The 23,445-nt window shown below is 46.6% G+C and overlaps 1 protein-coding gene across 1 annotated transcript; it reads left to right on the plus strand.

Moving 5' to 3' along the window:
* Positions 1-14,320: 14,320 nt before the first annotated feature.
* On the plus strand, positions 14,321-21,422 carry ATP6V1G1 (ATPase H+ transporting V1 subunit G1). The gene is made up of 3 exons (XM_008535952.2): positions 14,321-14,560; positions 18,040-18,140; positions 20,634-21,422. Exons 1-3 carry the CDS (start codon positions 14,479-14,481, stop codon positions 20,805-20,807), a joined length of 357 nt encoding a protein of 118 aa, XP_008534174.1. The 5' UTR covers positions 14,321-14,478; the 3' UTR covers positions 20,808-21,422.
* The last annotated feature ends 2,023 nt before the right edge of the window (positions 21,423-23,445 follow it).

Consider the following 23,445-nt stretch of genomic DNA (forward strand, 5'->3'; position numbering starts at 1 on the left):
CCTCTTAAACACAGAACGCAGAGTCTGCGACCACGAGAGGACAAGTCCTGGGAATGGGGTCCCCTGGGTGCTCTGCCCAGTTAGGTTACAATTCACTGTAGGATGCTGGCTCCCGGTTTGCCCAGGGGTAACTGGAGATCCCAGGCCATTTGAGGTGGGGCTTCCTGGTCTTTCAGAACCTTTTCGGATGCAATATAAACCAAAGATACACTCCACCCCAAATTTATAAACACATTTATGCAAAATGTCCCATCCAGTTTCAGGGGTCATGGAACCCCCTACACTCAGTCACGGGTTCCCAGCAAAGAATTCCTGAGCCACAGGCTCTATTTGTTTCAGAAGTCTATGAAACACATTTCTTCCAAATTCTCTCCCCACAACTCTCCATAAAACCAAACTTTAAAAAAAAATTGGTTGTCATTTATTTACAAAACATTTATGGAGTCTATTCAGCTCCCCGTGGGAAGTGCCGCAGTCCTGGGAGAGGGAAGTGGGGGCTCCACTGGCGATGTCTGCAGGACGGATTTGGGCTTCGGAGATGCAGGTGCACCGAGGAACTGACCAGCCAGGGGACACAGATGGTCAAGGTTGGCAGGCTTCAGAGCCCAGCAGCCATTCCCCACATCTACCCACTCCCCTGGGATGTTGTAAGGGGAGGGACCCCTCTCTCAGCCCCAGGATGAGTTGCCATACGTCTAAGGCAGCCCTGGCAATCCCATCCTTCTTTGAGAGTCTTTCTGGACAAAGAGACCTAAGGGGACATCTACTTGGGGCCCTCAATTCCCGGAAGAAAGACAGAGCCTCAGAAGGAGAAGGCGTTTTGCTCATGCCCCTTCTTTCCCCTTTGGGAGATGGTATGAGGACTTATGCCCCACTGCTATGGCTGTCTTGTGATCGTGAGATGATGTGTGAAAATGAAGAAACTAACAGCTTAAGAGGGAGGAGCCAAGAGATGGGAAGAGACCGGGCTCTTGAGTGATCTCATCGGCCCTCTGGCCGGTCCTGGGTCCTTGGGCTCCTAGTCTTCTTATTAAATGAGATAACAGGTGTCTGCTTCGGTTAAGCCACTGCTGACTGGGTTTTCTGTTCCTTGTAGGTCTCCAAAAGGGGTATGGACTTGGTCCCCCACCAAGGCTCAGAGAAGGAAGTGATCTACTGTAGCTGGAGGTGAAGGAGGGGATGGAGGAAGCCTTGAAGTAGATGGTGGCCTTGGGCCAGGTCAGAGAAGACTGCCTCTTCTTTCCCTTTTACTGAATGAGACTGAAATTCCCAATGCCTAACACTAGGTAAGCGCTCAACAAATATTTGTCGAATGAATACACAAATATGTGTATGAATGAATGGATAATTCAATTTTTAATACGGAGCTCAGTGAGATCCCACCTAACGTTTCTAGAAGGCCCCTGGGAAGTCTCACGTGTGTTTATGAGCAGAGGACTGACTAGCCTCAGCCCTCTTGCCTCAAGCAGCAGGACCCTGTGGCAGATGGTTTTGATCAAGTCACGTGCTACAATAGTGCATGCATGTCTTCCTCAGAGCAAGTATGTCCCCAAATGTCTTATTGAGAAAAGATGGGGTTGGTCCACACCCTCCCTAAGAGATAGAAGCAGGGCACTGAGAGAGGTGGAGGTGGTTGGCTTTGTGCATAAGGCAGTATTTGGGCAGGGAGGCCCCCTTGTCCTCTCTCGAAGGCCAAGACTATTGCAGGGCTCCCGCTGTGGTGTCTGCAAGAAAGGACGCTGGCATTTTGTTCCACAGCTGGACATCTGTTTAACCAGCTGGTTTGCTAAGCTTCTCATCTGCTATCTGAGCAGGGAAAAAGAAAATCGTTAAGAGATGGCACTGTGAGGGGTGATCAGGTAGAGAGAGTGCCAGCCATGTGAACTTGAGTGCCTACTTCCTAAGCGTTAAAGAAGACGAGTCCACACCTCCACATAAAACACACTGTGAATGGCGCCCAAGGAGGTGAGCAACATGGCGGCCCTGAGGCATCGCCGGGGAGGAGGCGGGAGGCACGGGGCCCAGTATCACCACCTCTATGCTCAAGGGGGAAGGACGGTGCTCAGCCTGGCATCTGCCACTCAGATCTGTCCCAAACCATTTGTCTGGATCTTCAGGTCTTGTAGAGGGAGCCGTAATTAAAACTTGAATGAACCATCTCTGATTCTCTGACACCAACTGGGTGTCCGTCATTTCAATCTTATTCCAACATGAGCCACCCAGAGCTGGACTCCACAGGTTTCAGAACTCAGTCCTGCCAGACTGCCCTCACTTCAGATGCCAGGCCCAAGCTCTGGGTCCCCAAGCTATCCGCACTTCTTTCTGACTTGGATACAAATTTGAGGGCTCTCACACACCCCCTCCTCCCCTTCTGGTTTGATAATTTGCTGGAACGATTCTAGCCTAGCTCTGGGATGTCTTGTCTCCTGAGAAGCTCCTCAGGCCCTGTTGTAAATTCAGTCAGTTCTGCTATAATGTGACATATGTGCTCCTAAAAATCACCGTGCTGCGTAAAATTGTGCAATTACAAACCCCAAGGCATATGGGAAATATGGGGTTAGGGCTCAGTACTCAGAAAATTTGTCAGTGACACACTTAAAAAAAAAAGACAGGAACCTATTAAAATGGTGTCATGGTCTTGCACATGTTACCTGGTTAAGAAATATGTAAATACCACAATAAACATGGTACCATGTCTTACTGTGAGAAAGACTTGAAGTTTGCTTGTGGAAGTGGAAGGAAGGGTTACAGCTTGTGAGTTCTGGTGAAGTGGCGGGAGGAGGGTTATCTGAAATCAGAGAGACAGCTGGAACACCAGATGGGCGGAGATGTGGCTCCTAACCCACGTGGAGAACCGAGGCAGCTGGTGGATGGCTGAAGCGTGCGCCTGCGTGTGTTTTGCCCATTCCTACTGCCAATACTGAATTTAACTGGAGTCCTATATCCTGGAAAATAGCAATGGCTAAAGAAATCCCCTCACCTTTTTGTGTTCCAGAAACAGCTTCCTTGCAAAGAACCACACTTCCCGTGTGACTCAGATAAGACTCATGGGTGACTCCCTTGTTAACCTGCGTCAAGGTGAGACACAGACTCTCCCCACTCCCGTCCTGCGCCTTATGAATGGTTAGCTGAATTGTTTTGTCCCACTGATCAATCGGAACAAAATGCTTAGCCACACTTTGGTTTAAGACTCTGTCCTTCCACTAGGGCCCTGAACTCAGGGCCACACTCACCCAGAGCCAGCATACAGCCCCTCCTTAGAGGTCCTCCTGAGAAGAGGCGACATTCTCTGAGCTGCTCTGTCCATCCGGCCTGTCGCCCTTTGTTCCACACCTACTTCTTTCTGGCCTTGATGACTTCTCTCCAAAGAAGAAAAACCAGAACCCCTTGGCCTACCCCCTTGAGAGGCCTGCCGATCTCACGGTGAGGGATTGTCCCTGTTGCAATTGTCCCTTCCCCGTTTCCCCTCCTTGCAATGAACCTTTCAAATAAAGTCTCTCCTTGCCTCGGTCCAGATTTGTTTTCTATTTGACACTGCAGAGTCAGTTCAGGTGGGGGCCGTTTTCTGCTTTCACCCCATGTCCCTTGCGGATGAAATAAAAATTTGCATGATGTTCCAAAATTGTTCTCCAGTATATCAATGGCACTGGAACAAATTCGCATTTTCAAAACAAGCGTTAAAGCAGACTGACTGTAGATGTCTGGCCCAGACATTCTGGATCTTAGCAGTAGACACAGTTTACTCACATGCTGGGGGCCCGGTCACGTGATGGTTCCTTTAAACTTATGGAAAGGGAGATGCTGGCTTCGTACCCACCTCCCATCCTTATCTTTATCTTCAAGGAAAGCCTTTTTTCACAGGGCTTCCTCCTAGACTAGAGACCTCACTTTCATAAAAATCATAGAATTTCAAGGTAAGAAGGAATTTAAAAATCGCTTAGTCCAATGCCTGTATCTTACAAAGAAGGAAAATGATGTTGCCTACGGTGAACTCCTCAGGGCAGGTCCTGGGCCAGATTCGTATCTGAGACCTTCCTGCTTAACTCAGGACCGGGTGGGATCAGGCCCTCGGGAGGAATTGCGATGAATTCAGACCCCGAAGGGAGGATGCGATGACAGCCAGCAAGGCAGGGGGCTGGCTGGGTGGTCTCTCGAATTACTCCAGCTGGCCAAAGGCCACTCTTCCTTCCAAAGGTCCTGCTCTCTAGATGTTTCCTAAACCACCGAAAATATAGAAGCACTTTTGGGCTCAGGGAAGACTAAATTGGCTCTTTTCTATTTTTCCTTGTTTGATTATTTTTGCGCATATCACAGTAGATGATGCGGACTATAAATGGTCAGTCTACATACTCTAAAATGTGACTCCTCTGGGAGTTTTTAATCTATCCAAGACACAGACAAGCACAGCAGGGAAAAACGAAAATATCTCAGCTTCATTAGCGGAAATTTATGAGCTTGCCTAGGGTCGCCATGGTGACCAAAAGACAGGAACTATTTGCGGATGCCAGTACCCGTAGATCTCAGGTAAGCGATGGAGATATCATTATTGACGACAAACTGTGTGTCAGGCTGCTTCCACACATTCCCTTATCGAAACCTCACGCATCTCTGTGAAATGGCTAGAATTATTATTCCATTTGGAACTGAGGAAACCAGGGCTCAGAGGTGCTAAGTCATTTGCTGAAGACCACACAGAACTGATCTGAACTCGAATCTGTCTGACCCTGAAGCCTCTGGGAGTTAGACAATTGCTTCCTCTTCTTCTTCTTCTTTTTTTTGGTGAGGAAGATTGGCCCTGAACTAACATCTGTTGCCAAGGTTCCTCCTTTTTTTTGCTGGCAGAAGATTGTTGCTGAGCTAACATCTGTACCAATCTTCCTCTATTTTGTCTGTGGGACACCTCCACAGCATGGCTTGATAAGCGGTGTGTAGGTCTGCACCCGGGATCCAAACCAGCAAACCCTGGGCTGCCAGAGTGTGCAAACTAACTGCTAATCCACCAGGCCGGCCTGAAGTTGGACTTCTTAAGATTGTCAGGATTGCCATGATTGGGTCGACTCAGGTGACTGAAGTTGTTATGAAACTGCTCAGAGACGTATGCATGCCTGGGAAAGCACATTAGTAGGGTGGCAGACCCACCACCAGCCTCCTGCAGGATGCCACAGGCCACCATTCATGGGATCCAGCTCATCTGTTGCTATTGTCTTTTTCCCGCTTTAGTTTTTACCATCTCTGCCCCCTGAGAAGAAGAACCAAGTTGCTTAGGTTAATTATAATCATGTGCAGAGTGACATTCTGGCCAATCATGGGTGGCTGTCTTGGATCAAAGCTCACCCCTTGTCTAATCAGTTGAGCCTGGTGGTTAGCGTGGGTTCTCTGGGAAGCAGACACTGAAGCAAGGATCTGAGCACAAGTTTTTATGCGGACGGTACAGGGCAGACCGGTGGGGAGTGGAGAAGTGACCAAAAGAAGGCGCAGTGCATTATTAAGCCAGCGACCGCAGTGGGAGACTAGAGTTATTTCCCTGGGGAAAAACCAGTTCAAAATTACCAGACTATTGCTCAGAATTATCCCACCCAAAGGTCGAGGCAATAGAGAAGTTCCTTCCACACACCAACTCCTCAGTGCCACTGGTTGAGGGCTGCTCCCTGGGGTTGTTAATTCCAGGTCACTTTCAGCTGGTTCTGTGTTCCCTGTTCTGGAAAAAAAAAAGCCTTCGGGCTGAGATGCAGATAGCGGCAGCTGGAAATGGGCTGGAGCCCATAAAAGGTCACAGGGAATTGGGTGGGGCAGTGACAGCTTCTGCTACACCAGGGTTGCAGGGTCACAAGAGCAAAGGCATGAGGACCTGTGTGCAAGGATCTGCCTCCGGCCACTTGGCTCCTAAGTGAGCTGAGAGAGTGGCAGACACTGAGTGTGACCTAGATTCTTCTCATAGACAATGGCTTCTCCCTCCTTCCAGAAGACCAAACTGTTTTTCCACTATAGCCCGTAATAACAACAGGCTCACATTTCATGCACGATCTCAGTCTCTCATCGACCTCCCAACATCCCTGTACGGGAGGAACTATGATTTTCATTTTACAGAAGAGAAAACTGAGGCTAAGATAGCAAAGACAATAGTACCTATCTGGAGATATCTTTTTCAAAAGGTTGTTATAAGGGCTCAATGAAAGCTGTGATGATGATAACCCGTTTAAGAAGTAATAGTGTACTGCTCCTGGCAGGTTTATCCTCCCAGTCTGCACGCTTCACAAAGCGCTTTGCATGTAGAAGATGCCCAACGAATGGCGTGTTCGACTGGGTTGAAGCCACCCTTCCCGCCTTGCACTTAAGTGCCAAGATCATAGTTTCCAAACCAAGAAGTTCTGGTTTCTGAATTTCTTTATCTGAAAGATCTTGTCAAAGACGAAACACACAGGGGAATGAAGGAGACGATTTTATTCAGACTATTGCAATAGGGCGAGCCATCGGATGTGAAGATCAACGTGTCTCGGGCGAGTGGCTTTACCTGACGCTTTTATAGACAGAAGTAGACAAGTTACAGGTGGGGGTATGGAGAGTTGGGGTTGTTTTGCTGTCAGAGGACGTTTCAACCAGCTGATCAGAAAGTGTTTCCCTTTGTGTCTGGCTAGTTTCTGAGGGACAAACAACTCTAATGTTAATCACTCATGAGACAAAGAACGGGAAGCTGGAAAGTGGTCTGTGTTCGGTCTCGCCACAGGTACACAAAGGAGGCATCTTCGAATTTGCAGAGTCTTATCCGATTTATATGAGGAAGAGTGCTTCTTTCAGCTAAGGCATTTTCAGAAACACGAAAGGATGAGGGATTTTGGAAAACAAAGGTTAGGGGGATTTCTGAACTGTGGCCGTTTTCCACGAGCACAGCACTCGGATAAAGTTCAACATTGTCAGTCTCATGAAAAAAGGATAAAAATTAAAGTACATTTAATTTCATGGTAAGCCTCATTTACTAAAAAAACAAAAATGACTCACACACATACAGACAGATGCAGCAAGAGCAAGCCCAGCTACTCCACCGCTGGCTTCCCATTGCTTGTGTTTTGTTTTTTTTTTTTGAAAGATTGGCCCTGAGCTAACATCTCTTGCCAATCTTCCTCTTTGTTTTTTATCTCCCCAAAGCTCCCAAGTACATAATTGCATATCCCAGTTGTAGGTCCCTCCAGCTCTTCTATGTGGGAAGCTGTCTCAGCTTGGCTTAATGAGCGGCGCCTAGGTCTGTGCCCAGGATCCGAACTGGCAGAATCCTAGGCTGCCCAAGCGGAGGGTGTGAACTTAACTACCCAGCCATGGGGCTAGCCCCTTCCCATTACCTTTAAGATAAAGATTGACGTCTTTAGCAAGCCTCCAGGCCCCACCCCATCTAGCACCTGTCTGCCTCTCTGGCCTCATCTCAGAGCCCTCTACCTCTCCATCTGTGCACTCTAGCCTCATTGCTCTTTCTGGAACATTCCGTGCTCTCTTTTGCCTCAGAGTTCTTGCCAAACTTGTTTTCTCTGCCTCAAAGGCTCTCCACCCGTCTTGACCTCAACGCCACCCCAGCATAGACACCTCAAGCTTGGCTGGTTATCTGTTCACTTTTCTTTCGTCTAGATCAGGTTCCTATGTTAAAAATCCTCGGGGATCCCTGAGCTACCAGAAGTTTATCAACCTGTTTGATCAACTACTTATCTTCATTTGAACGTCTTCTAGAATATGTAAAAAGTAATAAATAAATGTATTTTCCATGTTACATGTATAAGAACGTCTATAATTGTATATGTGCCTTTGATGTATTTTCCCTTCAAGATTATCAACTGTGTGTTTGACAAGTGTATATTAAATAAATCTGTAATCAGTTGAATTTTTGGTTATAAACGTATTATAATAGGAATTGTCTCACAAACACAACACGTAAAGAAGTATTAAATGTTTAGCAAGCAAGTGTTCCGTAACTACTTTAAAAAGCGGTTATTTCTTTTTGCTAAAAAAAAAATCCTCGGAGATAAAAATTCTTTTCCTCTAGAGCAGCGCTAATAGAAACACAACGTGAGCCACATGTGTAATATTCAGTTTTCCTATTGGCACCTCTAAAAAGGTAAAAAGAAAAGGTGGAAGTTTTTATTTTTCAGGTGTGGTAAAATATACACAACATAAAATCGATCATCCTAAGCATTTTTAATTCCACAGTTCAGCAGTGTTAAGTAGATTCACATTGTCGTGCAACCGATCTCTAGAACGTTGTCATTTTGCAAAACTGAAACTCTCTGCCCATTAACAGCTTCCCATCCCCCCTTCCCCGGAGCCCCTGGCAACCACCGTTCTATTTTCTGTCTCTATGAGCTTGACTACGCGAAGCACCTCATGTAAGTGGAATCACAGAATATTTGTCTTTTTGTACTGACTTATTTCACTTAACAATGTCCCCAAGGCTCATCCGTGTCGAACCACGTGTCAGAATTTCACCCCTTTGGAAGGCTGAGTCATACTCCATGGGATGGTTTGTTTAGCCATTCAAGGACACTCGGGTTGCTTGTACTTTTTGGCCACTGTGAATAGTGCTGCTACGATCATGGGTGTACAAACGTTTCTTCAAGACCCGCTTTCAATTCTTTTGGTACAGATACCCAGAAATGGAATTGCTCAATCATATATAATTCTACTTTCCATTTTTTAAGAAACTGCCATACTGTTTTCCACAGCAGCTGCACCATTTTACATTCTCACCAAGGCACGAGGGTTCCAATTTCTCATCCTCACCAACATGTTATTTTCTGTTATTTTTGTTTGTTTTTTTTTAAATAACAGCCATCCTAATGGTTACGAGGTGGTGAAATTAATTTTAATAAGACATTTTCTTTAGCTCAGTATATCTAAAATATTTGTCAAGTCTACCTGTAATCAATTAAAAATTATTGAGATATTTTACTCTTTTTTTTCCGTACAAAGTCTTTGAAATCTGCTACGTATTTTGTACTGAGAGCACATTTCAATTAGGACTAGCCACATTTCAACTTCTCAACAGCCACCTGTGACTAGTGGCTCCCATATTGGATAGCCCAACTGAAGAGCCATTAACTCAATTCAATATTATGTACTCATTGGTAGGCATTTCTGATTGACTGTCTGCCCCATTCAGGCCAAGCTCCAGGAGGAAAAGAGTGTGTCTGTTTTGCTCACTGTAGGGGAGCAGAATTTGCCACCCCAAAACGCATCTCTTTGGCTTGATTATTTTTAAGAACAAAAGACTCAGGAAGAAACTTTGACATTCCCCTTAACTGCCTAAAAGAATTTAAGATGGAAGGCCCATTCCAGAAAGGAGCTATCACCATAGATAACTATAGTACAGTGTGAACTAGATGTGGTAGACAGGTAGGAACCTAGCCAGGCCCCTTTGATCAAAGTCCTCTCCAGCCATGTCCACTGTCTCTACAAGGCATGGTGAACATTTGCTTTCCCATCTCCGTGTGAATGGCCTTCCTCCTTTGTGAAGTCCCAAACCACTACCCCCAACATCCTCTTTTGTCTTTAGCTGAAGATGGTGTTTAAGGTGGTGGCTTCAGCCATTTTGCTGAGTCACTCAGCTTTCCTGGGTTTCTCCCATGTAAACATGTTATTAAATTTGTTTGATTTTCTCCCATTATTTAATTCTTAGACCAGCCAGAAGAACCAAGAAGGATGGAGGAAAGTTTCGTTCTCCCCCACATCACATAACAGCAGCTGGCTGAAGGTTGCCACATATAGACGCTCAATAACATTTTTCAATGAAGGAATTACTAGAAAATGTTGCTATTAATATCTCTGCTCATGGCTTTGTTCAGACTCATTCGTAGCTCATTTCTAGGAATAATTTGCAATTCTTTGTTTCCTTGATCCTGGCGGGCGGGTTGGATCTACGTCTGAAGAGACTGAAATAGCAAGGAAATGCTTTTGGAGGGAAGGAAAAATATCTTTCCTCTATTCACTTCAGGTTCTCAGCTGGGTTTCTGGAACAAAAGACAGATTAACAAGAAGAAAGCATGCAGAGTTATTTAGGATAAGTTTGACATGACAACAGAGTCTCCATAAGGAAATGAAGACCTGAAGAAGTGGTTAACCCTGAGCGTTCTTCTGCTCGGTTTGACGGAGAGTGGAAAGTCGTGGAAAATGTGATAGGATAAAAGTTGGATGAGGTAAGCGTAATAAACTGGAGGAACCTTAGCAAAGCCTGTTTGTTCTGCCCTCTAGGTCTCGGAGATAAGGAGGTTTCTTTCTTCTGCACATAAGGAGGGCACTTCTCACCAGCGGGCCCTTTGACCTGCTTCAGCAGAAGGTCAGAGTCCTTCCTGCACCCACTGTTCCCCAACTTCTTTCAGCCTAAATATTCAATAGGTCAACGTACCATATTTTGGGGTGGTATGTCCTGAACCTGGTCACTATCATGGCAACACACAGCAAACTGCGTTCATGAGAGGATAAATCTTATCTAATACCAGTAAGATGTGTGAATATAATCTTAGCCTGCTTATCATTATTTTCAGTATAAATCAACGGAGAGCAAGGGTTAACTATTAATCACTAGCATTCCAACATGGAAAATGTATAAGCAGAGGCCAGGGAGCTGTCTCCCTGGAGGCCCCACCTGGGGGTGGGGCGGGGCATTTAGTTCCACCAGGAGTTTTCCATGGTGCGTGTCAGATCCTCATCCTGGATGTGGTCACAGGACTACAACGTGACCCCATGGAGGCACAGTCTCCCTTCCTTGTGCAGGGAACAACCTGTTCAGTCAATTGCAGTGGTCCCGTGAAATCTCTCTAGAGCCATCACACTGTCTGAGGTCAACTTCCATTATTTAAACGAGGTTGACGCATAAAAGCAGAAGGCCCACTAATTATTTCTTGTCGGGAAGTCACTATCCTAGAGATCCAAATATTTATGTTCTTACGAGTAGCAGAGTACACTCTAAGCTAGTCACATGTATTAACTAATTTAATCCTCTTAATAACTCTACTATACTATTATTAATCCATACGAGGAGCCTGAGTTTCAGTAATTTGCTGAAGGTTGTGACCACACAAATGGGGGTCTCCTACTGAGGGGTCTATGCCAGGTCAAGTCAGACTGCCATGTTGCATTCAACCTGTTTTGACTGGTTTTGTTCAGCCATGTTGTCCTTCCTTTCTTTGCGGTTTCCTGCAAGCTAAAAATAACACATTAGGTTTATTCTGAGCAGGCTTGTGGTTAATGTCTTATGGGGCCAGGGGCAGGGGTAACACTACCCAATGCACATCAAAAAAGCCAATTATTACAGCATCACCTTTTGGGAAAAGAAATCAGCTTTATTCTGAGAAACTGATCTTCAGGGAGACAGGAGGCATGTGCCCTCACATCTGTCTCCCTGATCCAGGGCTTGGGGGGCAATTTATGGGATGAAGGGCAGGGCGGTCTGAAGTGTGGAGATGGATGATTGGAGGCGAGGAGAAGTGAAGTAATTGATGATCTGTGCAAGCGTGGCCAAGCTTCACAGCTCTTCACAGGACACACGTTCACAAAATGGCGGAGTTAGCATGATCTGAGCGTGGAGTTTTTAGCTCCTTGACATCAAAAAGATCACTTGTGTGGCATTTGCACAGGCCCTGTTGATGGGTTGCTGGTCTCAACCTGCCTGAACTGGACGAGGGGGTCTCAGCTCCTGTAAAACCCCTCTTAATTACTCTGTTGATAAGATGGGGTCCATTGAACTGGTCCTGGAGGGCCCCAGGAAGTAAATGACAGGGCTGGGATTTGAACCTTGTCTAGTTTCCTCAGCCAAGGCAACGACAGACCCCCCCTTCCCTTAGTCATTGCTGACCTGGGGCCTGGAAAGATCTCTGTTGCTCCTTCATCTTGTTTCAGGCTTGTGTCTGAACAGCTACACTTCAGAATGAGCACACTGTCTTCTTAGACTTGCTAATACATTCTCTCATCAGAACACAAGGCCTGGGAGCCCTTCTGTACCCTTCAGATGACTTTGAGAATCTTTGCTCTGACCTGCCGGCTCAATAACTGAAGGCTTCCCTTGGAGGGCCATTGCTTTACCCTCATTTCCTAGTTATTTCAGGACATCTTCCCCGGGGTACCCAAGTTCTGACAACTAACACCCACTCCAATAATCAGAAAATCCAAACCAGTCTGACAACTTCAGAGCGTGGATTGTCTAACATTTCTCTCTTTACACAATAAACTTTTGAAATGCTGCAAGCAAAAAAAAAAAAAAAAAAAGAAAAGCTGGAATTTGTAGATATTTAGATGCTTGGAGGCAGCTGGCTGTTAGAGGAACCCTGATGTGAAGGCTTTTGTTAAGTGGAGGACCAGATTTGTAAACCAAACAATTACCCCCAGCCAGATAAAAACAACAGCATCCATTTCCTGGCACTTGCTACAGACCAGAAACTGTGCCAGGCCTTCATATCCATCATCTCTCGCTCGCTCACTCGCTTTTCATAACAGCTTTATTGTGAAATGACTCACATACTGTAGCATTCACCCTTTTAAAGAATGCAATTTGATGTTTTAAGTATATTCATAAGGATGTGGAACCATCCCCATTATCTAATTCTAAGACATTTCCATCATCCCAAAAGAAACCCCATACCAGTTAGCAGTCACCCCTCATTCCCTCTCTGCCCAGCCCCCGATTAACCACTAACCTACTTTCTATCCCTCTAGATTTGCCTATTCTGAACATTTCACATAAATGGAACTGCACAGTATGTGGTCTTTTGTGCCTAAATTCTTTCACTTTGCATCACGTCACCAAGCTCCCTCCCTATTGCAGGATGTGTTAGTACCTCATTCCTTTATATGATCAAATAGTATTCTAGGGTACGGATACGCCACATTTTGCTTATCCACTCATCAGTTGGTGGGCATTTGGGTTGTTTCCACTTTTCGGCTACCATCATCTCTTTGAATCTTCATCCCACCCCTAGAAGTGGTTGTTGTTCTCCGTTGATTGAACAAATTATGGTTTCTTAGAATACCAAAAATGACAAATATTCCCAAGAAATCACCGACTGCACTTAAAAGTCCCAGAGACCAGTCAAGTACTGGTTCTCATATCAGGAAAGGATAGGAGTTCTGGATTTTAGACTTCTTTCAAACCTCATCTGTAAACTCAATCAAATGAAAATGTCCTGAGCCATGAAGCCGCCTCCTGCCTGAGGGCAGGAATACTTCTTTCAAAGAGTTCTGGCATCGTTTGATGCTGTCAGGGCTTGGTGGGCTCTAGAGATCTGGTCCTTTCCACAGCCCACAAGATTCTTGCAGAAGAGCACTGTGGATTGATGTTCCACTCGGCGGCCCTGGCTGGATTCAGATACCCTGTCTGACAGTTAATGGGGTGTGACTTTGGTCAAGCTACCTAAACTCTCTAAGCTTTAGTTTGGTCATCATAGAACGGGGTTAATACCAGCACTTGAAGTTCCAGTCAGGAATCAGGACAGTGCCTCTCACACTGTAAATCCAACCAGTGACTTCTCATCCACCTATTCCTTGTGGAGGATGTCTCTGTGTACGGTTGCTCCCCCTAAATCCACACATGCTGGTCCTTTTCCCCTGATCAACCCCAATTCTGCCCTCCTTCTTTCCTGGCTAACTCCTCATTCTTCTGATCTCATTTTAAATGCTATTTCATTGGGAGAATGGCCTCCGCATCCCCTCTCCTCATTCCTTCTGAAAAGACCCTGCATTCTTCCTTCATTACTTTATCACACTTGTCATTTTCTGTTTATTTTAATCTATTTTTCGTCCATAAACTGTGTGCTCCACTAGGGACGTTATTTATCTTGCTCTCTGCTGTACCCTCAGTGCCAACGTCAGCCGAGGATCATAGGGGTCATTCAGCAAATCTTTACGCAAACTTGTCCAATCCTTTCCTGAACTGGGGTTCCGAGACGGAAAGCACCCTCCCCAAATCACACAGATTAGCGCAGACTTGACCCCGAGTATCGCTATTCCCAATCCAGCCTCTATCCCCAGAACCGGGCAAGAATTTTCCTAACCCACTCCCTAACATGTTTTGAGTGCCAAAGAAAGTTCCAGAAAGGGAGAGAGTGAAGCAGTTTACAGAATAGGAGAAAATGATTTTGTTTGTCGTCTCCTCTCTGGACCTTAACGTGGGTATATTATAAAATCAGAGATTATGGCAATAACGACGCGGCTGGGCGGCCACAAGGATCGAACCGGCGAAAAAGCCGCCACTGCGTCGGGATTGGGCTGGCAGAATGGAAGACAGGCTACAGATCCTGCGCAGGCGCAGTCGAAACGCTCAGCACTTCCCTCCTCCGCCCCGCCCCTTCCCGCTGGAGTCAGCTGACGCGGCGCCGCGGCGGTCACGTGGCGGTGGGCGTGGCGGCGGCGCAGTGCGCAGGCGCTAGAGCTTGGGCGGCCGGGTCAGCTGACCCCAGGGGGCGATCTAGGCTCTTGAGGCCGTTCCCCTCGGCCTGAGTCGCCGCCGCCATGGCCAGTCAGTCGCAGGGCATCCAGCAGCTGCTGCAGGCCGAGAAGCGGGCGGCCGAGAAGGTGTCGGAGGCCCGCAAGCGTGAGTTTCGGGGCGGGGTAGCTAGGGGGGCGCGAGTCCGAGGAAGGCGGCCAGGCCGCGGGCGGGGCGGGGGGCCGAGGTCCGGCGGCTGCGGGGCGGGGCAGTGATGGTCGCAGACGCTGGGGGTTTCGATGCTCTCCATCCGAGGCTCGGGAAGGCCTCCAGGTCGACGGGACCTGCGCTGGGGAGAGTAGGTCGGGCGTGGAGACAATACTGGGTGTGCGCTCTTCTTGGGGTCTGGGAGGCGGTAAAATGTGCCAGACAAACGGGACTTTGTCTTTCCCCTCCCACTTGCTCCTTTGGGCTGCTCCGTCTCAGTGAAGGGAGCCACCATCAGTCGCCAACTTAAGTCGGTCGCCAAGGTGTCTTTATCTCTTTGCTTTTCCTCCATCCCTGCAGCCTGCATCTTAGACTAGGACACCAAGTTCTCGGAGTCTCCCGTAGCAGCCTAATTCGTTAATTCCTTAAGATTTTTTTTTTTTTTAACGCGGTTAATATGTACCAAACGCAGTGCCCGGTGCATCTGTGGTTTCCGGCACCCTGATGTTCAAAGTCCTGGTGAAGGAAGCGGAATAATCGCGGGAGGGATGAGGGCTAGAGTTGGGAAATGTAAGGTTGCTCAAGAACTTAGCAGGTGGAGCTCATCTAGTCTAGTGAGTGGGAGAAGGCTTCCTGCTCTGCTCCATTCCGGCCTCGCTGCAGTCAGAGTCAACTCGCTCAGATGCGAATAGGGCTTCCCCACCGCCTTAACAGTCAGCAAAGCGTAAGGCCCAGATTCCCTACTAGGGTGTAGAGGCGCTTATGCATCAGGCTCTTCTCTCATCTCACTTTTCGGTGCTCTCCTTCCGACATCCTGAACTACTGTGCTTCTTCCAAGGCTCCTTCTAGATTTCACTTGCAGCCTTTGCGCAGCTCTTGGCTTTGATGGGAAGAGTCATTTCCTAGTTTCCTTTTTTTGTTCTCTAACCCCTCGTCTTTAGATCTCAAAATTTAGGCAGCGCTTCTTGCAGGAAGCCTTCTCTGAGTTGTCCTTCTCGCCTCAGACCAGGCGAGGAGTCCTCCCAGGTGCTTCTTTCTGTCATTGCAGTGCAGTCACCTGTTTATATAGCTCAGTCACTAAAGTCGGGGAGAACAGGGACTGGGTTTAATTTGACTTTGTGTGTTCAGTTTCCTGTCTGGTGAGAGAGGAGTTTCTGTCCCTGTTTTACAGATGGAGAAAATGAGGCTCAGAGAGAGGTGATTTGACCATACCCCAGGAAGCTGTGTAGCTGGAGCTTAGAGGCCCCTTTCCCATGCAAGGGTGAAATACCAAGATCTATTAGTAATTCCTTGCTGTTTCTCCTAGTATGAGATAGACTCTTGATCCCACACCCCAGTAGATTGCAAGCATGGCTCGCTCTTTCTCAATTAGAGGTTGTGTGTTACTCTGGATTTCACAGAAAAGCTTTCTTTGACGGAGCTGGGGATGGCAACAAGCCTTTTATTCTTGCTTTGGCAACTGGAAAGTTCTGTGTTCTTCGCAGAGTTTTTCTGCTCATGCCCTTGATACAGTATTTCCAGAATGACTTGTCAGTTTGTCCTGTGATGGCTCATTAGTAACAGAAGCTCTGTCTGTTGGGAAGTGTGGGAGAATGCTTGGGGGAAGTGCAGGAGCAAAGACTTGGAAAATGGGAAGAATAATTCGGAGGGTCTTGGAGATAGGGGTCGTGTTTTGCCCCTTTCATTATTCCGTCAAGCCTGGAGCAGGGTCTTGTATATCTCAGGTAGCCGATCCTTGTTTACAGAATGCCTTTGTTTTAAAGGAGCGAGTTGATGGCTAATATACATCTCAGAATTTTCCATAATTAGGAACAGAAGTATTGAGAAGGGCTACAGTTTGGAAAAATTATTGCCTCTCTTGCTTTGTAATTATGGTTAATATGCCCACTTAGGAACTGGGAAGAGGCAGTGCATGAGCTGGTAAAATGGTGCAACCCACGTCTTTCATGAAATCATCGCTTTGGACCCTAAAATTTTAGAAAACCAAAATTTGTGTTATGATTTATTTCACTGGAGTGAGACGGAATACTAGCTCCCACATGCCCACATGTAAGGCCCTCAAAAAACAAGATTTAAAAGAAATAAGATTTTCTGCTCCAATATTTACTTTTGGCTTTCAGAGAAGCATATCAAAATTGAACTTTGAAGATGTTTGCTGATAGGCAGAGAATATTATCATCTTAATTAATTCAGCGAGCCGTGGGCATTGGGAGTGATCAGGAGAGTGGTATGGTGAAATTATGTGGAGCTAGCATAATGTTCAGCCCATAAATGTTATTTTAGATTGTTGGTTTGGAAAAGATCTTTGGCGTTGAAATATGGCTTTGAATATAGCTGAGGAGGAGGATAGCGTGTGGAGGGTTGGGGTAGCGGTCAGCTGGAGCAGAGTGCAGTGGGCCTTAAATAACACTGGAGTAAATATCTACTTGCACAAATAGTCCCTGGGGTGCCTGGAGAGACACCTGTTGATTGTTTCAGACCAGCCTGGTGATGTGTTGATGACATGGGGTTATTAAATGTACTTAATCACGAGGTGGAAGGTTTCAATTTGGTTTCATTCGTCCACGTGGGTTGAGTAGGGTTTGGGCAATTGATATACAGTGATGTGTAACAAAGTTCACCTTTAGATGCAGGATGTCCTTCCCTTGGAATTAAAGAAACGCTCAGGTTTATAGTCTAGGATCCCCTCCTTGTTTTCCATTGGGGTGTCTGAGAAGTTTGATTGGTGAGCAGAGAATCAGAGCAGAGTGTGTGCTGGTTGGTCTTCTGGTCTCTTTTCATGCAGCCTCTGATGGAACCTGGAGAATTTGTCGAGCTCTCGGTTAAACCGTTCTCTTCTAGAACCCGGAGCACCTCTGAGTGTCTGCTCACTTCTTAGGTGCTCATGCTGTCCTTCTGTCCCCTGCTGCCATTCAGGATTCCTCCCGGACCACTTTCATTACTTCTTTCCTGGTGCACAGGCATGGTTGTTAGTTTCCAGTGTTACATCATCTGTTTCATTAGTTACATTTTAGGTTGATGTCCCTTGGGAGCATATTAGCCTCCTTGCTAAGGTTCTGAGCCAAGCTCCAATTGTGATCAGCAGCATACCTAGCTGTTTGCTTTTGGGAGGAGCAAGAGTTCCCCAGATGGCTAGTGTCACCTGTTTTATGTTGGTTCTTAGTATTTGAGGTTGAGAGTATTTTGACACATTCTCAGATTTTTTCCATCCTTTTTCGGTCTGTAGTTATGGAGGTGGTCCTTTTTGTAACAGCCTATAGGAGGCAGGAAGCGATGTCATTGGTTACCTTCGAATTCCCTCTCTCCCTCTCATGTCTTTTGGGACTGGATCTTAAAACTGTTTTCTTTGTTTACTGTTGGAATCGTCCATCTCAGGGTCTGTTTCCTCTTCTGCTTGTCTTTTAACCACTTCCTGACACAGCTCTTTCCTTTGACCACAGGAAAGAACCGGAGGCTGAAGCAGGCCAAGGAGGAGGCTCAGGCTGAGATTGAACAGTACCGCCTGCAGAGGGAGAAGGAGTTCAAGGCCAAGGAAGCTGCGGTGGGCCCGCTCCCCTCATCACTGCTTTAGTCTCCCGAGGCTGCCCTCCCCTCCCCTCCCCCGGCTCTCCAAATAGCCAGCATTGTGTATCAATCGGAGATTCTGATTCTGGTAGAAATTTGAAAATTGGGTTATTGAGTGCTGAGGCTGAGTCTGTTAGGGTGATCAGTATTTAACTGACATTGAATCCTAGTGTTGTTCAGTCATTTAACAGATATCCATTGAACAGCTAGTGTGTGCCGGGTTCTGGGCCAAGTGCTGGGGGCTCAGCGGTGAACAGAAATAGACGAGATCCCTGCCGCATGGAGCTTAGCTTCTAGTCTCATCAGGGAGACTCAGTCATAAAGTGCGAGTCATGAAACCCACAGGTGTGGACAGAGCTGCCACCATCGTCAACACGAGTTAAATGGAGCCCCCCTTGAGTGTCGTGTAGACAGCGCCACTTACCAGGAGTATAGGGTGGACCACGATGCGTAAGATGCGTATGATAATAGTACAGAAACAGGTTGCAGAGAGTACAGAGGAAGCGGGGAAGATTCTGGAAAGGGGAAAGGATGGAGGAGGGCTTCACAGAAACTGTCGGGGACTCTTAGATACAGGTAACAGGAAGCTATTCCAGTTGGTAAGCACAGTAAAATTTATTGGCCTATATAATTAAAAACCCAGTGAAAGACTAACTTTATTTTCATCCGGGAGCTTAAATAATGATCTGAAGACTCTATTTCCATCTGTCCCCTCTGCCCTTGGCTCTCTGGGCTTCAGGCTCAAGTTCTTATTGCGGCCTCCGCTCGTTCACAGCTCCCCCCTCCAGTCCAAGTCCATGATAAAGACGCGTGCTCCCTCTCAGCAGTGAGTGGCAGAAGTTTCGTTCCTCTTTGCACTGGTGATTACAGTGCTTTTAAAACTTCACGTGTTTCTGACTACTGAACTGGGGCGCGTTGGTGCGTAAATTGTCAGACTGGTCACGAAACACTGCAGAAACACTCTCGTCAGGGCAGCCCCCTCGCCTCCTTGTTTTTACCTCCGGGTTGCAGTTGCTCACAGAGGCCCTGTCAGTGCCGCACTCTAAGCGTGAGCTCTGACTTGTTCCGAGTGCCACTGTAACCTCTTCGGTTTTAGCGTCCTGGGGCTTGACATACAGTTTACATTCATAGGAACAGAGATAGTGGTTTTTTTCTTTTTTCCCATGAGCAAGCGTTACGGACTTTTAAAAATACGTGTTAGCAACTGAGCTCACCACTGTGCAATGCCCCGGGGTATTCCTGTTACGTGAACAGTTGGAGCGTAGTGTGATGAGCCCTCAGTTTGAACTCAGAAAGCTTGGGTTTGACTCCCCGCTCCCCTTGACCTCTGAGCCTTGGTTTCCTCATCTCTGGAAAGGGCAGCGATGCCCTCCTTGGAGGGCGTGGAGGGGTAGATAACGTGAGAGCGTGCTTCGTAAGCTGTAATGTGTCACATAAACAGGAAGGGATGCAGTTGTTGATGTACACATAATGAGGCCAGAGCAGCTTAGCTGACAGAAAAGGCCAGACGCAAGAAGTTACGTCTTCACGAACCCGAGGGGGGCATGTTCTAGTAAAGTAGGCACAGAAGTTAACAAAACGCCAGCCATCCTGTGGAGACCGTAGAAGGTGAAAGAAAATTTATCGGTCAGTGTATGTTAATTGGGAGTGGAGACTGAAGGGTCAGACATGCGTATGATAAAAAATGCAAGCAACAAAACGAGGCGACAGTGAGAAGCGAGTGTCCCTCCCACCCAGACTTGCAGTCTTCCTCGGAGACCGGCACTGCCAACAGTTCCTGCTGTGTTCTTCTAGAACATTCATATTTAAAAGAACAGGTGTCATGTATTCATAATAGTGAATCTGCTGCTGAACTTAGAGCTAAAACATTAACTAGTAATGGCGAAACTCCGTATGTGCCCCTTAAATTGAGCCCCCCTTGTGTTTATTGTTTTCACACCATCTGTCTCCCTTTTGAAACCACACAAGGACACGTAGATAGGAACCACACTGATACGATTCTGTCTCTTGCTTTTTTCCCCTTAAACTGCATATTTTACAGTTCATTGCATCTTGCTGTACACATCTGCCTTGTCTTTCTTAATGGCTCAAGAGTGTTCTCTGGTGTGATGCCCCGTCATTTGTTTAACCAGCCCCTCGCCTCTTGAGGTTCATTCCAGTCTTAGACTCTAGAGAGAGGTGAACATATCACTCTGGGATAATTTCTGTGCAGATTACCTTTTGATAGGCGTTTTAACGTTGGCCACCACAGTGCTTGCATCAGTTGATGCTCCCATTAACTCTGTGGGAACGCCAGCTCCCCGCATGCTCGTCAGTCATGAGGTTGCTTTGCCGATTGCTGATTATTTATATTTATCGCTGAGACTGGGTTTCTGCGGAAGTAAGAAAGCTGCTTACCAAATGTTGTTCCTGGCCACCCGGCGTGCCGTCCTATGTGTCATTGCTGTGTGTCATTGCTTCCCACCCCCAGGCTCTGGGATCGCACGGCAGTTGCAGCAGCGAAGTGGAGAAGGAGACCCAGCAGAAGATGAGCATCCTCCAGACCTACTTCCGGCAGAACAGGGATGAAGTCCTGGATGACCTCTTGGCCTTCGTCTGCGACATCCGGCCAGAAATCCACGAAAACTACCGCCTAAATGGATAGAGGAAAGCGGAAGATGCGCCTGTTCCGTGGGTGGGCATTTCAGATGCCTTCATGGAATATGAAGCTTTAGCAGAGCTTGAGTTGCATTCTTGTGGAAAGGCATTAAATTATTTCTGTATATTATGTAGTAGATCCCTTTGCTTTTTGGAGAATAGCAAATCTAGCTTCTTCATACAAACTTAGAGCTTATCCAAAGATTTCATTTTTTTCACCTCATTTCTTAGAATTTTAATAAGTATGCATTGTTTGTTTTCCTATGCCTTTTAGCTCAAGCAGTATATATATCTATACTAACTTCTTCTGTCTTAGATGTAGTAAAAACTTTTTTTTAAGAAAGAAAGGGATAAAATATTTTTTTCCCTAAAGCTTTCTTGAAGGTCAGGGGCTTCTCTATGAAAAAGTAGTAAATAGTCATTTGTAACGTGTGAAGCAGCAGCCGGCCTTAAAATAGTCGTTTCTGCCTGAGGGTTAGAACAATGAACACCACTATAATTGCTTGGGCTGCTTTTAGTGTATCTAAGTCAAAATTGCTAGATGATAGAATTCAAGAACTTGTTACATGTTATCCCTTGGTGTACAGATAATCATTTAAAAGTAAAGACTCTTTGTCGTGCATTTTTTCCCCCTCTGGTTTATCCTTTTTGATAATGCAAAGTGCTCTTTGACCCGGATGTTGTGCAGAATTTCCCTTAGGAAACTCAGTTAGCACGTGTCACACGCACGTTCACACACATAGTTAGGAAAATATTCATGGTCTGTATCTTAGCAGGAAGGAAATCACTTGTGATTTTATCTAACAGCTGTTTTGAAAAATAGCAAGAAATTAATATGTCTGCAGTGTGCCTTTCTCTGTGGTGCGTGTCCTGGGGTAGGGCGGCCTTGGGCAAGTTATCACGTATATTTCCTTCCTGGTGGGCTAAACGATGTGTGTATTACATGTAGTAATGTGACACTAGCACTTAAGACTTAAATGCCCTGTGACCCTGCCTCTGTGAGCCAAAAGTCTTTGGCTGTGAAATAATTTCTGGTAGGCAGAAACCGTTGAAGGAGAACATTATGGGATTTCCTTGCTTCTGAAATATTACAAGAGAGTTAGATGGCCTTTTAAAAATCTTCTGTTTATGACTCAGGATGGGTTGATCTCAGGCCACTTCTGTCTCCAGTTCCTGTTCCTTTTTACGGTAGAATTCCTTAGAAGAGTTTTCTGTACGAGATTTTCCATTTTTCACTTTGAAGACAGTCAGGCTCGGCCTCCGCTGGGACTGCTTGTCAGGGTCAGCAGTGAGGACCAGATGGCGAGGGCCAGTGCTCTCCGCACTTGACCTTCAGTGCTGTTTGACAGGGTTGGCTGTTCCTTCTGGAACCACCTTCTTAGCCTCCGTTCTGCGCTCACGTGCTGCCTTGCTCCTCAGTCTCTTGCCTGTTCCTCTTCATCCTCCCGAGGATTTGCTCTTGGATTTCTGTACGTTCATTCCCTTGTTGAGACCATCTCCATTGCATGCCTTTAGGTACCATCTATATTGAAGACTCAAATTTATATGTCCAGCTTATCTCGTCTCAACTCTAGAGTTCTCAGATTGCTTATTTGATATTTTGATTTGGCTGTCTGGTAAACAGTCTCCATCTTAACACGTGCCAAACTATACCCAGTTTTGTTAGGGCTTTTTCTCTTGGTATTGCTAAGTGTACCTCTGCTTGCTGCAAATACCGATTCCCCAAACTGGAGGACCAGGAAGAAGAAACGCCTGCATTCACTGGTTTAGTTAGTATCTTTAGCTTGGTTGCCACCAGTCTTTCTGTCCTGGATTAATAGGGTTGCACTTTTATGACTGCTTGACTGTTAATTTCCAGCCAAACAGCTGAATGTTGCTAAAGTCACGGAAGTAACAGGGAAGTATTTCAAAAAATCACCATCTGAAAATTAAAGAGCTTGGTGACCTGGGAGGGAGGAACCTAAATGGTTTGAAGGGTGAATTGAAAGTGAGTGAGTGGAGAAACCCTGGGCTGTGAAGGGAAAGAAAGAGCCGTGGTGGTGGCTGATGGAGGACGTGGTTGAGGGAGGTGATGACATGTGGGCTGGTGGGGAAGGGAATAGAGGGAGCGAGACGAAGTCGCTGGGTGGAGTGAGATGCCCGAGGCTTCTGGAGGCCCCGAGATCCAGGGCCCAGGTGGAGGGCTTAGTCCTGTGGCTCTCCACCTTGACTGGAACCCGAGTGGGTACGCAGGCCCCTCCCCGGCCAGTTAAATCAATCTCGGGGGTTGCCTTTGGGAAGTCTAGGGGGCGGGCCTTCCCTTGTGGCCCGTGTGAGAAATTAGGATCTGTTTCCTTGACCGCTGAGGTAGGTACGTTGGTTCGGATCTGGAATGAACTCCAGAATACACATGTGCAGATCCAGGTGTGTGGTTTTTTCCCCCCACCTGAGTACAAAAAAGGATCTACACATGCCTATCCTTCTCTAGGCGGAGTATATCCGGGTATCCGGAAGGTAGAAGAAACCGGTGGCCATGGTGATTCCCTCTGAGAAATGGTTTGGGCTGCGATGGAGGGTTTCTGTTTGTACACAGTCTATAGGGGTGTTGACCAGTGTCCCTGACCGCTACCCACTAGGTGCCAGTCGTACCCCTTCAGCTGTGACCA

This window comes from Equus przewalskii, chromosome 26 (assembly GCF_037783145.1).
Source record: "Equus przewalskii isolate Varuska chromosome 26, EquPr2, whole genome shotgun sequence".
Lineage (NCBI taxonomy): Eukaryota > Metazoa > Chordata > Mammalia > Perissodactyla > Equidae > Equus > Equus przewalskii.